The sequence below is a fragment of the Pezoporus flaviventris genome, unplaced genomic scaffold (assembly GCF_033815535.1).
Source record: "Pezoporus flaviventris isolate CSIRO_AGI_PZ_B2104156 unplaced genomic scaffold, CSIRO_AGI_Pfla_v1 ptg000002l, whole genome shotgun sequence".
NCBI classification, from domain to species: domain Eukaryota; kingdom Metazoa; phylum Chordata; class Aves; order Psittaciformes; family Psittacidae; genus Pezoporus; species Pezoporus flaviventris.
Window position 1 is genome coordinate 57846100 of NW_026892550.1, and position 15793 is coordinate 57861892.

The window sequence follows — 15793 nt, forward strand, 5'->3', positions numbered from 1 at the left end:
TTTCTTTATATGCACATAAGTCTTATTTTTAAAAATGTTTTAACTTGTGGTTTGTTTTGGTAGTTTGACATCTCGGACCTGGTGCGCACAATGCGTCTGCAGAGGCATGGGATGGTTCAGACAGAGGTGAGTCTGGCTTCCCCAGCTATATGATAAAGGAAAGACACTGGAATTCTAACTCTGATATGACCAGGAAACTTTGCGATACACACAATGGTTGTCTTTGTGCCTTATAGTGTAACATCTATGTTGAGAGAATTATATCATGATGCATGCCAGTAAGTAGCAGTAATGTATTTAACAGTTATAAACACAGGCAATTTTTAACATGCTCTGCTGTTTTCATCTGTGTTTACTTAAAAAATGTCCTGAAATCCCCTCTGGGGAGATTTTCAAACAGAAGTTAAATTAATGTTTTAGGAATAATCTAGATCTAGAGCTAATTAACTTTATCTTAGACATGGACATCACAAGGTCTTGTTAAAATATGAACTTTTTCTTTGAACATGACAGAATTGTCAAATCATAGTTTAAAAAAAAAACAATCACAAGGAAAAAAAAAGAAATGAAACCAGAAAATTATGGGCCCCATATCACATCCCAAAACACGTATTATTCCCCATGCCTGTACTGCTAAGATTAAGGTAAGTTGCACTGTCAAAGAGTTCTGTATTAGCTGGTATTGATGCAAGACCTCTTGAAATTCACTTGATGTTTTCATTCCTACTTATGTAAAGTACTTAACCCTGCTTGAGTTAATTTGAGTGTGAAAGAAGGATGAATGTCCCATATAAAATATACCTTTAGTGGCTTGCCTTTATTTTAAGTTGAGTTTGCATATTTCTCCACTGTGCGGTTTGTTTTCTGGGTTGTTTGGGATTTTTTTTTATTTATCTGTAGAATTACTACTGAAATTGAGTGCTGTGCAGGTGAGAGTGAATTGCTTTGGTGATGCAAGCATTTTTCACATGTTCTATGCTTTCCTTTCCCTTACAGGATCAGTACATTTTCTGCTATCAAGTTGTTCTTTATGTCCTGAATCATCTCCAACAGGAAGAACAACAGAAAGACAAATGAAATAATGCTGAAGCAGAAGTGCTTTTAAAATAAGAAAGCAGGGAGGTCTAGAGGCTCTCACATGTTCTGCCAATATTTTCCAGTCCCTTTCTTCAGTTGCTGTCAGATGTCTTTTCTATAAAGTCTCTCCATCATTCCAAATAAGGTATATAGCTATAAGGAAAAGGGATAGCTCATGTGGTACCACTAATGTCTTCAGTCGCATGGACACGTACGTGAGGTTTTTGTATAACAGTAAATAATATTTAATAAAGCTGCATTTTTTTGCAGTTTCCTTAATATGTAGTAAAATAATTAAGTAAAAAATATTTTAATTAAAAAAAAGTAAAGAAGAAGAAAAAAAGTAATCTTGTAATGCTTCCTGCATTTTTGCAACTGTTTTGGGGTATTTGTTTCTTATGGGGTGGGGGAGTGGGAGGGATGAAGCAGTATTTTTGTCCTGGCAAACATTATTACAAAGACATTTTAGTACTCTCTTTTAAAAGCTTGTTTATGGCAGATTTTTTGCCCTTTTAGTATAGTTACAGCTATTTTATAGAGGGTATCTTGAAATCTGCATTTAAGCTTTGAGATACCTGTTAGCATGATAGTAGTGAATGTTTACTGTATCACAGTTAATAAGGTTTACTTCATAGAGTTTCATGTATATATTTATACACTTTTACAGAAAAAGCTGAATTATCAGGTGTCTAACCTTATAACTGATTAGGCATCTCCTCTGTAAATAAAAAGTGCACCTAAAGTATACTGATGAGTGGGTCTGGGTATTTTTGTGTCCTTGTGACTGATTTTTCTTGGCCTTGCAGGTCGTCCTTATCCTTCATTGTGGTTGCTGCCCTTAAGAAATTTGCAACAAAAGGGCTATGCATGCTTTAAATTTTCAGTGTTCTGTTTTTCAATGTCTTTCTGTTCTTCAGTGTCCATTTGAAAAAGCCTTCAGAACTGCAGGTTCCTTTCTGGACAGTTTCCACGGGATGCTGAAAGGAAGAGGATATTTTCCTTCCCTCCTTGTTTCTCAGCATTGACACCTGTATCACCTGGGCATTGACACCTGTATCACATTTTTTGGGGTGTGTTTGCACCTGGATGCTATGGCAGTGATCTGAAAACAGTGTCATCTACTCTGCTTAAAGCAACCAGTTTCGAGGTGGGAGGTAGGATATCAGGTTTGAAGTAAGTCAGTGTTTTTGTGATATTGTAAACACTCAAAGGTGTTTTCAAAGGAAATCCTCATTTATGCTTATGAGAACCTTTGATGATGAGTAACTGCTATCAGCCAGCGCAGGGGACCATTAAGGGGTTTCAGCAGTATTCCTGTCACAGCAGTCCTTACCAGAACTGCACCTTGTTACTTGTGCTGTCAAGGAGGGTGTAAGAGTACCAATTTGACAGCATTCTGCATTGCAGTGGTGGAAATAAGTTCAGAGGCCTGTGATTATCCAAGGTTTTCACTGTTCAAAACAGTAGCCCAAAGTGGTGTGGTTTCCCAAAGCTGAAATTGTCACCATCTTACTTGTTTAATGGTATTCTAGCTAACAATACACAATTTAAAAAAAAAAGAGAAGAGCCTTTTTCATTTGCCATAGTAATACTGTGGGGTTTATTCCTTTCAGCATGCCAGCACAGTTAAAAAATTGAGCATTTTTTCAGAGCGGTTTAGTTTGAGGAAAGAAAACTGATTCTGTGTAGACAGAAGCAAAGGCAAATTGACTGGCCATGTTGACGAGACACCTGTATGAAGGAGCTTTAAAATGAAGTCAGAAGATATTCAACAGAAGTTGCCAAAAGGCAAAGTGAGTAAACACAGCTAGCTGTTAACGCTGCTGCTACTATTATAGTAGTAATAGTGAGTTCAGAGAATTTGGGTATGTCTGGTATTTAGAAACAAAAAAAAAATGGTTATGGTAACTAGACAGCATGATTAAAGCAGTTGAATTCTTCAGTTAGATATTTTCAGATACATGCCAAACAATGCAGAAACAGAAACTGATTTTTTTGTATAGTTTGCTACATGAAGCCCACTTTGGTACAGTAAAAACAATTTGTATCAGAATACAGCTTATGGGAAACAGATCATCATGCCAAGATTCCAGGATTTGCTGCTTGTCCTCTCATATATGACAATCTCTAGTATGGTATTTTATACTCAACTGGCTTTTAATGATGGGCAAACAGAAAAGCAGAGGATAATTAACTTGACTTAATCTCCCCATCCTCTGAAAAAGGAACCCCCTCCCCTTTCCCCACCTTTCAGTCTTTTCAGTTTCTCCCATAATTACCCTTGGAAGGTGAGCATGTGATTAGTGAATAGACAGACCTATCTATTCACCCGATAATGTATTATATTGTATTGATAAGACATTGGAATAATGTATGAGATATTATATTGGACCCCAGTCCCAGAAGTCCAGTTGGAAAACCCAGCTATCCCTACTCATTAACTATTCTAACTCTTCTTAAGAAACTTGTGGAGGAAAAGCATCATTGTATGAACAAGAATAAATGTAGCCCTTCTATATCCACCTTCAATCTATTTGTTCCAGCTCCTTCCATCTGAAATCATCCTCCCAGTACCGTCGGTATGTAGCTGAAAACAACATCATGCGGGAACAATATGGGCTTCCTACATTGAAGTTTTCTTGACCAAATTCCTGACCTTGTGTTAATAATAATACCCTGACTTTATATTAAAACAGATGGGTCCCAATGGGAAGCATTCAGGTTCCTAAGAAGTCATGCCATTTATGGTGAAAGGTGGCATTGGCCTCTTCTGAGAAGTGGTCTGAATTTCTTTGGGTTTTTGTCTCAACCTTGAGTTATGGGATATCTAATAAAGATGGAGTCCTCCCTAGTCTCATACTTGTTGAGGGCACTGGGAGGGTGTTTTTTGTCTGCTGAGCAGGTGAAACTTGCCATCTGTGACACCTGATGTGGTCAGTTTGGTTGAAACAGACCCCACAGCTCAAAACTGATTACGAGAAAATGGACATGCTTATGCAGTGTGATTGTTTAAGCTCAGTTTCTATGGATTCCTGCTTAGAAATATACACCAATACTTATCTTTTTCTCCACAGGACTACCTAAAATTTTTACACCCTCTTTGAAGAAATGAGAAGAAAAATTACTGATAGGCTATCTCCTTGAATGGTGTGCTTTCTTAGGCTGCTGACTATACAATCTGGGGAGTGGAAGGGAAGGCAGAAGAAAGCCTTCTGCAGCTGGCATTCAGACCTGAATCTGAGCATCACTTGTGTTTTATTTCTGCTGCTTGGTGTCAGCCAGCCAAGTGAGCTCTGTAAGGAGCTTTGTTTCCTAATGAGATGTTAGGGAAGGAGTGCTCGGTTTTGATTTAATGAAGTGCTGGAAAGCTGGCTAAGAGAAAGTGATCTGGAGGATAAATCATTGGGCTGGGAACAGATTTAATTGCCAATTTCCTCAAGTGGGTCCCAGGAAATGGGTTATGTCTTCTTTGTACTGTGCTAACCTCCATAATATTTTCTTTTCTCTGGTAGGGCTCTGACTGTTACTTCAGCACAATAGCCAGGTTCCCAAACAAAGCGTAATCACTAAACAAAGTTGACCGCAGAATCAGCCATTTGTTCACTAACAAGGCACTTTATATGGACAATTTTGCTTCCCAGCTCCCTTTAAAGGCATACCAGGTATTTCCAGAGTGTCCTCAAGAACAAATCCACTGGGATAATGCATAAAAGAACACGTGGCTCTTCCTACACCTGTCTCTATAGACGGCTCCTTTGTGTCACGTGCTCGCGAGGTGAGCAGCTCCAGAGAGGCGCCTTCAACCCCGGAGAGTGGAAAAACCCCGCCTCCAGGAGACTCAGTTCTGAGCGGCGAGAGGCACCTAGGCAGTCTTGAGCCCTCGAGAGACCTTGCCCGGGAGGAGGCAGCTCCGCTGAGGCGAGCAGGGCCTCATAGGGGGCGGTGCCAGGAGGAACGGCCCCGCCCCGAGCTGGTAAAACCCGCCCCGGGGAGCGAGCGCTCGCCTTAGGGCGAGGGCCCGGGCTGGGAGCTGGGCCTTGGCTGCCACAGGAGTGGCAGCGTCGGCATCAGACAGAGCCGATGAGAGTGGAGGGTGCAGCGCAGACCTCGGAGTGTAGAGAGTGCCTGCACTGGTCTCGGGAGGCGGGGGTGCGCTCTGGTGGAGGTCCTGCAGCAGGGGCTGAGCTGCGGGACGCTGACAGTAGCTAAAAGATGTCAGGGAAGCTGAGAGGGAGTTGGACTGCTTGCTGCAGGCCCAAGCTGCGTAGAGGCCACAAGTGTCCATCACAGCGCATACAGAAAAAAAGGAGGGCAGTAATCCGGGAAGCTGGGAGCTAGTAGCCAAAAAAAAAACAAAAAAAACACACCAAGATAGGAACAGCCTCTTGCTTGCAAGCCCTTGTTCTCATGGGGGACTTCAACCATCCTGATACCTGTTGGGAGGGACAGCACATACCGGCACAAGCAATCAGGGAGGTTCCTCGACTGTATGGAAGACGGCTTGCTTCTGCAAGTAATAGAAGAGCCGACGGAGAGAGGGAGAGGTGTCATGCTTGACCTCATGCTCCCCAACAGGGAAGGGCTTGTTGTGATACTGGGAAATAAAGGGTTAACATTGTGCCTGCTTGCTTAAGCAGTTGCTGTGCTTGGTGAAGCAGAACCGTGAAGCAGAACCGTAGGAGTCAAAGTTGCTGGCATGGTGAAGCAGAATTGTAGGAGTTACAGCTGCTAGACAGAATTGTAGTAGATAAGATTCATAGCTTAATATTTGGCATTCTTGTTCAAATGATATCTTTAGAAAGAAAAGGAACAAAAGATAGCCAGAGTAACAAAATTTACAAACTTGACAAGTTTCTATTTTAAGATACATAAAACCAGCTTGTACCGAACCTGAGGTTTGGACAGGAGCCGAAACCCTATTGAGTCTGTGTGAAAGCAAGAGGTTACTTGCAGTGATGAAGAACTACAGGCCTTCATCCTCACAACCCCCTAACGACCACCACCAGGAGGCACTCACAGGCACACCAATGGGACGAATGCCAGAAAACTAATTATAATACTAGACGGGAATAAGTTTTGCATATGTATTACGCATGAAGCAATCTCATGTTTAGGTAATCATTATATGTAATATAAATCAACTGAGTGGCAAAGGGGGGCGCGCATGCTTTTGGAGGAGAAACCCCCATGTGCCTCAGCGCTGAACAAAGCATACCTACTTTACAACTAACGAGTTGAGGATTCAATCTGCATATCAGTTGGAAATCTGACGCTCCAGGGCAGCCTTGGTTGTAGCTGTTAAATACAAACTCACTCCTCTAAAGGAGATAACAAGGTTTTATTGAGGGAAAAAGTCAATAAAGCAACAGCACTGGGTGCGTGACCGTAGCCAGAGGCGCAAGTGATTAGTATTTGTTACAGGTTTATATACTTTCATTATTGCATTAGTCACATACATATTCATAATTCCCACGTTTAGGCAGGGAATAACTAGTTCCAGGAACTTATTATCATAAGTCTCCTCGTCTTGGCGTCTGCACACTGCTCTCTGGTGACTGTGGGCAAGGGTCTTGAGAATGAAGTAAGCAGTCTTCGTCTTGTGAGTAGGGGTCTTCAAGATGAAGTAAGCAGTCTTCCTCACAGTGTACTTTCACCTTCGGCACAGTTGGATGCCCCAGTAATCACACAACTAGCTGAAACCAGCTACATCTGTAATTCTTCTGATAACTAGCAAAGATTTAAAACAGCGTGACCTTCCTGCAAAATTTATTGCAGGATATCTCAAGCTAGCAGATGTTTGGGAGGCTGTGTCTCTAAACTAACTGATAAAGTAGAAGGATGGTGTGAAATAACTCATTCATGTTTAGTGGGGCCACTAAATCCTGTTATCTCACCACAGACTTACAACACAAGCATTGTTCTTTAAAGCTAAAAATACTTAGAAGACTAGTGTGAAACAATTAATTCATGTTTAGCGGAGCCACTAAATTCCACAGACTTACAACATAAACATTGTTCTCTTTCTACAGCCTAAGTTAAGCTAAAAAGTGCTTTAACTCTGTTTTCCAGGCACTAGCTTTTCTTACATCAAGTCCCCTGCTCTTTCTTTCACCTTTACAAATTTTTTTGCTATGTGACTCCACTTTGCTCAAGAGTTCTGGCCCTTTTTAACTTACTGTCTAATCTTGTGTCTTTAGCGAGCTTTTTTTCTGTTATTGTAAACTCATGCAGTTTTATCCATATAACCACACCTATGATCTGCGAAAGCCAATACATTTATGTGTTTATCACATAGCGATCATGAGATGGTCAATTTTGAGATCCTCAGGACAGTGAGAAGAGCGTGCAGCAAGCTCACTGCCGTGGACTTCAAGAGAGCAGACATTGGCCTCTTCAGGAACCTGCTTAGTAAGGTTTCATGGGATATAGCCCTAGAGGGCAGGGGGGCCCAAGAATGTTGGTTGATATTCAAGGATCACCTACTGCAAGCTCAGGAGTGTTGCATCCCAACTAGAAGGAAGTGCAGCAGGAGGGCCAGGAGACCTCCTTGGATGGATAAGTAGCTGCTGAGGAAACTTTGAAGGAAAAAAGAGGCTTATAAAAGGTGGAAGCAAGGACAGGTGGCCTGGGAAGAATACAGGGATGTTGTCCGGGAAGCTGGGGACCAGGTTAGGAAAGCTAAGGCCCAGTTAGAATTAAACTTGGCTAGGGATGCTAAGGATAACAGGAAGGGATTCTATACGTACGTAATAACAAAAGACAGACTAGGGACAACGTGGGCCCTCTCTGGAAGCTATCGGGAGACCTGGCTACTCTGGATTTTGGAGAAGGCTGAGGTTCTTAATGACTTCTTTGCCTCCGTTTTCACTGACCAATGCTCTGACCACACCAACCAAGTCTTGGAAGGCAGACACAGGGACTGTGAGAATGATGACCCTAGGCCCACTGTAGGAAAGAATCTGGTTCGAGATCATGTTAAGAACCTGAATGTGCACAACTTCATGGGACCTGATGGAATCCATCCGTGGGTCCTGAAGGAGCTGGCAAATGAAGTTGCTAAGCCACTGTCCATCATATTTGAAAAATGACGGCAGTCAGGTGAAGTTCCCAATGACTGTAAAAAGGGAAATATAACCCCTATTTTCAAGAAGGTGAAAATGGATGACCCAGGGAATTACAGACCAGTCAGTCTCACCTCTGTGCCTGGCAAAATCTTGGAGCAGATTCTCCTGGAAGGCATGCTAAGGCACATGAAAAACAACAAGGTGCTTGGTGACAGCCAGCATGGCTTCACTAAGGGGAAATCCTGCCTGACCAATTTGGTGGCTTTCTATGATGGGGCTACGGAACTGATGGACAGGTAGAGCAGTTGATGTCATCTACCTGGAGTTGTGTAAAGCGTTCGACACTGTCCCACATGACATCCTTGTCTCTAAATTGGAGAGACATCAATTTGATGGATGGACCACTCGGTGGAAAAAGAACTGTCTGGATGGCCGCAAGCAAAAAGTTGTGGTCAGTGCCTCAGTGTCCACCTGGAGATCAGTAACGAGTGGTGTCCCTCAGGGATTGGTGTTGGGACCGGTATTGTTTAACATCTTCATCGCTGACATGGACAGTGGGATTGAGTGCGCCCTCAGCAAGTTTGCCAATGACACCAAGCTGTGTGGTTCGGTTGATATGCTGGAGGGAAGGAATGCCATCCAGAGGGACCTGGACACACTTGTGAGGTGGGCTGATGCCAACCCTATGAAGTTTAACCATGCCAAGTGCAAGGTCCTACCTACACCTGGGATGGGGCAATCTGAGGCACAGCTACAGGTTGGGCAGAAAAGAGATTCAGAGCAGCCCTGTGGAGAAGGACTTGGGAGTGTTGGTCAATGAGAAACTTAACATGAGCCGGCTTCAGTGTGTGCTCACAGCCCAGAAAGCCAACCGTATCCTTGGCTGCATCAGGTCAAACTCTACTCTGCTCTTGTGAGACCTCACCTGGAGTACAGTTCTGGTGTCCTCAACATCAAAAGGACATGGAACTGTTGGAACAAATCCAGAGGAGGGCCACAAGGATGATCAGGGGACTGGAGCACCTCCTGTATGAAGACAGGTTGAGAAACTTGGGGCAGTTCAGCCTGGAGAAGAGAAGGCTGCATGAAGACCTCATAGCAGCCTTCCAGTATTTGAAGGGGACCTGTAAGGATGCTGGGGAGGGCCTCTTCATTAGGAGCTGCAGTGACAGTACAAGGGGTAATGGTTTCGAGCTTAAACAGGGGAAGTTTAGACTGGATATGAGAAAGAAGGTCTTTACTGTGAGGGTGGTGAGGCACTGGAATGAGTTGCCCAGGGAAGTTATGAATGCTCCTTCCCTGGTGCTGTTCAAGGGCAGGTTGGACAGAGCCTTCGGTGATAATGGTTTAGTGCAAGGCATCACTCCCTTTCACAGAGGGGTTGGAATTTGATGATCTTAAGGTCCTTGCCAACACTTTCTATGATTATATATCTGCTTTATGTTTCTTTGTGGGGAAGTACGTGTTCAGTTGAGTTCTCCTCCATAAACTGTAAACTATTTTTATCGTTCTTCATAAAGTTCAACTGAATGCTTTGCTGTGAAAAATATGGTACTATGCCAGTTTTTCAGCCTTTCCTCCCTAAAGAAGCTGCTGTGTAAATCTGTTGTGTTACCTCTTGTGTCTCAGACATCAGTAATGGTTTTGGTATTGGCTTTATGGTGACTGTCAATCTGAGTTTCAAGCTCTTTTAACCTTCCCCAGACAGCACTGCTGCCTGTTAGGCATAAACTGTATTGTTCTTTTGAAGCACTTGACAAAGTCTACTAGTTTCAGTTCACTTTTCACATCACATGTATGTTAATTGCTGAGAAACTGTGCATAAAAAAGTCATGAGATACTCCATACTTGAATTGTCTGTACAGTAATACTGTAGATAGCAAATACGTTTTCCTGGTTTCAGCTATAACAGTTATTTTCCAGTTATTTTAGTAGCTGGCACAGTGCTGTGGTTTTGCTCTAGTCTGGAAATAATGCTGATAACCACCGCTGGTTTTCGTTCTTGCTGAGTAATGCTTACTTCGATCAAGGACTTTTCAGTCTCTCAAGCTCTGCCAGTGAGGAGGGGCACAAGAAGACAGGAGGGAGCAGAGACAGAACACCTGACCCAAGCCAGCCAAAGGGGTATTACATACCACAGCACATCATGCCCAGTGTAAAAACTGGGGGGCTTAAGCAGAAGTTATCGATCACTGCTAGGGTCAGGCTGGGTTGAATGATGAAGGGCTCAGCAGAGATTGGCACAGATGCTGGCTTAGGTAGCTGCTAGTCCTTTGGGATACCTGCCATGAGAGTCAGTGTCACATGGGGGCTCCTGCTGCCTTGCTGTTCCAGGCAGATGAATACTGAATGGATTTTGTTGTTCCTAAACGGCTAAGGCCAATCTCTGCAAACACTCATTACATTATAGTGATGAGTGCTTGTGGCTCTAACAGGTCTCTCTGAAACCAACAGAGGTGTTTATGGGAGCATTCCCAGCATTTACAAGCTTTTCCAGAAGTCAGTGTCTTGAACTGTAGGGTTCAAGGAAGCTCAAGCTGTTGCTGTGCACTAAAAGCGGCGCCCCCGCCACTGTGGCCTTCTTGTCATCCTCCTTGTCTCTGTCTTTTCCTGCCTCGAGTGTCTGTGGGGTGGCTGTACTAGATCAACCAAATCTGGAATAAAGCATCCCGCCGAGGCCCTTCCTGATGCTTGCAGCTCCTAATATACTTGCCTTGCCTATGTTTGTTACAGACTTCCCATAGTGGCGTCGAGCCATGTCTGGTGAAGTAGTTGGGCTTGGTACAGTTGACACACTTTCACTATTGGTAACTGAGGTAGGTTCATTTGTTGGGTTGAGAAAACTTGGCTTCATACACTCATAAAGTAGAGGGTTTACAGTGCTGTACCAGTGGATCTGAATAGGCGAGATATTGCTGTAGTGTTCAGAATTAAAGGTTCTGATCTATAGGCCACTGTATCTGTTGGGTGAAAAACAGTTAGCAGTTACAAATTGTTCTGAGCAGAATATGGTCTTGACTACCAGAGTTTCCTGGACAGATGCCACGCAATGCCAAAAACATTGCTAATGGAGATCCCACACAGAAGAAATTCTCTACCTTAAATTGTAAGACATGTGGTTCTGAAATGGTGGATGCCTTTAACCCATGTAACCTCTCTCCTATCTCTTTCAACCAGTTTTTAGTTATATGAAGTTCTTGAAGTAAATGTTGCTCTTCATAGCTCATCCAGTGGTCTTGAAGCTCCTCCTCTTCCTTCTGCACCAAGTTTTCATAAAACCTGACCGGGTTCCAGCCAGTCATGATGTGATGACACAGCTGAGTGAGTGGGACACAATTGAGACTTGCCCGCCTTTCTCCTCAAAGGCTTGATTTCGGGCACAGATGAGTGTGTATAGCTGGTTCAGCTCTTGCTGCAACCCTTTCACTGGTTCATCCCTGTAAAGAGGACGGGTGTAATACATCATACCCATTGCATTGCTGCTCAGCATATCCCATAAACCTTGTACTTTAACTGGAGTAATGGAGTCCACAGTGTCTTCATCAAGGGTAAGTTTTGACTTCCATTCAACTGGAAGAAATTAAGAAAGTTTTGAGAGATCAGAAAAATACTTCTGTTTTTCTTAAAGCATCTCACATCATAGCTGTATTTCTGATGATCCTTCCTCGGTCCATTTTCTGCCCAATAACATGCGAGCAAACAGAATGTGACTAATTTGTGGCGGCTTGTCTTCTAATGTAGCTTCTTATACAAAGCCTCTATCTAGCCTTGTCCCACTACTTAAAGCTTTGGGAAGCCCCAGCTTTTCTGTAACAGTTCTTACAATTTTAGATGCTGTTGCATCACTGTGAAGATACATTTCATCCACACTGTGCCAGTCCACATGGTTGCGACTCAACTTCAGACTATGACTAGCTTCCTTCCTGGCAACAGATTTTGCCAGTTCGTCTGTATCAAAGCTCTCCTGCAGTTGCTGGCCTTTTAAGCAGATGAGATGCTCCCAGTCTGTTAAGTTACCTTCTTTCTCTTCCAGAGGTTGCCGTGTGCAATCAATAAACCACTGTCCATGCATCACAGGGATCTTTTCTGATTGGTTCCAGTAGACAGGGTAGCACACCCCGTTGGCTACGTCCAACTCATAGAGCCCACTCCTCACGCACACCGGCTCCTCTGCCTCACCCTCCCGCGCCTCGGGTCCAAGGGCGCGGTAGGACAGTTCGATCCGAAGCAAGTCGTAACCGATGAAGGGCTTCCAGAGCTTCCATGGTACTTGCAACCTTAGCAGCAGCAGCAGCAGCAGCCGCCTCGGCTTTCCATTCGCTACACCTGCGTAGCCACGTGCGTCCTGTACTTGCTTTTGAAAACGCTAAAAGCCACGCGAGCCTCTTTTCCTCTACAAAAGCAAGCAAACGTTGCACACCCATACGCACACGCGCAAGCCGCTGGGAGGGATGCGGCAGCGGGCAGGGAGCCGCCGCTCGCAGAGCTACGCCCGCGGTCCACAGAGCGCCGGCTGCAAGCGGCCAGGTTGAAGAGACTCGTGCGCGGCGGCGGCGGCAGTGCCCGCCCACCCGCCCGCTCCTGTCCAATCGCGCCGCTCTGCTGCGCTGACTGACAGAACCGCCTGCCCAATTTAGGAGGTTGGGTCGTACCATGACAGCGCTGCTAAAAAGGGTGGTGGGCGCACCACAGTGCGGGTACTCGTGGGGGCAGTGAGCTGCTGCCAGACCCGCTCCCCATAAAGCGACAGAGGACTAAAAGAGCAGCGGGCCGCGGTTGATGTTGGCACGCTGCGAGCCAGATCTTGGTTTTTCACAGAGGGCCGTGTGGTCAGGTCCGGTCCCCCCCGTGAGTTCCCCCCTCCCAGCTGAAAGTGCCGTGGTCCGCATCGTCCTCCTCGTCGCCGGCCGGGCATGACTGGCGCCGGAGGAGGGCGCGGCTGCCCGGATGTCTGTCAAGATGAGTGTGAGGCAGGCCGGGCTCGGGGCGCCGGGCTGCGGGGAGCGAGGGCTGCGGTGCGGTGGCCGCTTGGAGCCGCACGCTGACGGGCGTCCGGAGGAGGGCGACGCGGCACCGCCACATGGACGAGGAGGCGTTGGCAGCCGGGTAGAGCCTGGGTAGCTGGGGAGAGAACTCATGGAGAGAAGACACTTGGGGCTTTAAACTTGGCGACGGCTGCCCAGTCGAGGTAGGGCGTTAAAGAGCTTGTGTCGCTGTTGGTGTGGTAATGATGCCTTCGCTCCTTGCCGGGCAGAGTTTGCTGTTGGTGCGGTGTGTGTGGAGAGGCGTCCTGGCTGGATTCCGTTGATGCGTTTCGCTCACTGAGGCGCCGCTGCCTCAGCTCAGCATAAAGCTGCTTTTAGCTGAAGACCCAGAGTCCTAATTCTCGCTGTCAAACCCCTCCCCAGCAAGTTAACATCACTGGGAAACTGATTTTCTCCTCCCCTGGGGACTTGTCAGTATCTCTTTTGGTGGTTTTCTCTTGTAGCCAGCCCAGCCTAAACAGGTTTCTGTGGTTGCCCGCAGCGCTGTTTGAAGAGGTGGTAAATGGTTTCTGTTCGATTGGGTTGGAGAACTGGCAGTGTAAATGGGAGGTTGCGTCTGCCTGTGTGCAGGTCTGCTGGATAGGTGGGAAATGATTGTAGAGAAGAGTACGGAAACGAAGGGTCCGATGTCGCTGCTGTCAGGCAGTAGAATCCAAGCGAATGCAGCAGTGGCGGTTAAATCCTTTTCGGGTGACTGTGTTCTGCCTGCTGGGGGGCGGGGGGCATCCTGTCTAAAGTCAACTTCACCCTCGGCATGGGGGAGGCAGCTTTTCTGAAGTCACGGTGTTTGATGACGCAGTGCTGTTTAAGGTACCCGTTAAATGCCTTGTTAGCTTTTAGGATGCTTTAACGAGCATGTCAGAAATGCCAAGGGGAGAAACTCCTCTCGTTGCTCTTTAGCCCCCCCCCCACCCTGCTCCCCTGTGCTTCAGGCGAGGGATGATTACAAGGAATTAAAACTGGTGGTATATCCTGCACAGAAGTTTGGCGCTCCGCAGTGTGTTTTCACAGTGGTGCTTTTCGACAGGCTTGAAGCCAAGAGGTGGCTTTACGTTGCAGACTGCAAGAAGACAGTGCCCTGAGCTTTGGGGAAGCAGGACGGGAAGGTTGACTGCTTCGTTAACAGCTGAACTCTTCTCTAGCTCTGACTACCTGCTCTCTCTGCATGTGGGGAGACTGGGAGCACTTCAAGTGGCAAAGGCTTAAGTTTGCGGCATCCTTTCCCTTTCCTTTGTATGATGACTTACTGGCATGATTTACTGGCCTGCTTTATCAGCCAGTTGCTTTAATAGGTTGCGTGCTAAGAGGGGCTACAGCATAAGTGTTAGTGCCACTGGCTGGCTGTGAAGCTTGGCTTGGCTCCAAGGCTAGGGACACGCTTGATGTCTTGGAGGTCACACAGCCGTTTTCTTGGGTGGCAGGAGGGCACATGGGAGCAGGGCCTAGCAGGAAGCTTGCCATCAGACAGCAGTTTTCCATAGCTCACATTGTGTCAGGAAGCCACTTCTGCAGGAATTGGACCTCTTGATTAACTGTTTCAGGAAAGCCAGGCCTCTAGCTTGACCTTCAGTAGGGGATCATCGGTGTGGTCTTTGAGAAAATGTCAGTGGTGGGGAAGGCAAGGCTCTTCCCTTCCAAACTGGGACGCTCGAGAAGTTGAGTGTACTAAGAAGAATATAGGAATTGCATGTATGCAGTAGACTGTGCGGTAGGGTAGAAAGAGGAGGGAAGAGAGAAAAATAATGCATCCACATAGTGTGCCTGTGAGTAGAGTAGAAGCAGGAGAGGAGGCCAATGCCTGCATCCACATACTGTGCCTCCGTGCTGCTGCTTGACAAATGTCCATTAATAGTCCCAGATTTTGCAGGAGTATTTCACAGAGGTGGTGTATTTTAAAGTATCTGGCTTTCCGTGAATTTATTCTGCTGCGCATGTGACGCAGCTTTATTGCTGTTTTGATGTGGGGCTGGCGGAATTGAGTGTATGCGTATGTGGTTGAGGAGGAACAGGGGGATTTGACCTGGTGCTTTCCAGATTTCTGAGACCACCACTTTAAATACATTTGCACGATTGCTTTAAATGGAACTGCATGGTTTGGCAGGTAAGCAAGCAGCTTTCTGACTGCCCATTTAAAGTAAAGACTAAGTTTTCAAGCCTCTTTATAAAGCTGGCAAAGTTCAGTCTCTGAAAGTGGCAACACCTTCAAAATAGTAGATTCTTTTTTACCCTCAGGTGAAGAGTTAGACAGAATCACAGAATCGTGAGGGTTGGAAGGGACCTCTGGAGATCATACAGCCCACCCGCCCTGGCAAGGCGGGGCCACCTAGAGCAGATGACACAGGAAGGTGCCCAGGCACGTTTGGAATGCCTCCAGAGAGGGGGCCACCACTACTCTCCTGGGCAGCTTGTTCCAGTGCTCTGCCACCCTTGATGTAAAGAAGTTCTTCCTCACGTTGGGGTGAAGCTTCTTGACTTTTAGTTTGTGGCCATTGGTCCTCATCCTGCCGTTGAGCACCACTGAAAAGAGTCTGGAACCAGTGTTTGACGATTCAATGGACGGATAGTTTTCCCCTTCCCACCTTTCTTGATGTATGGTATCAAGAGTAG

At 45.8% G+C, this 15793-nt stretch overlaps 1 protein-coding gene and 1 pseudogene across 1 annotated transcript in view; one reads left to right on the top strand and one right to left on the bottom strand.

The window, feature by feature from the left end:
* PTPN13 (protein tyrosine phosphatase non-receptor type 13) overlaps positions 1 to 2609 on the top strand; it is a 122730-nt gene extending 120121 nt beyond the window's left edge. The window contains exons 47-48 of the mRNA XM_061479965.1: positions 64 to 126; positions 997 to 2609. Coding sequence (XP_061335949.1) covers positions 64 to 126; positions 997 to 1077 — 144 coding nt within the window. The 3' untranslated portion in view covers positions 1078 to 2609. The remainder of the gene's footprint in view (positions 1 to 63; positions 127 to 996) is intronic.
* Positions 2610 to 10641: 8032 nt separating this feature from the next.
* On the bottom strand, positions 10642 to 13223 carry LOC133274606 (phospholipase DDHD1-like; annotated as a pseudogene).
* Between the last annotated feature and the right edge of the window lie 2570 nt (positions 13224 to 15793).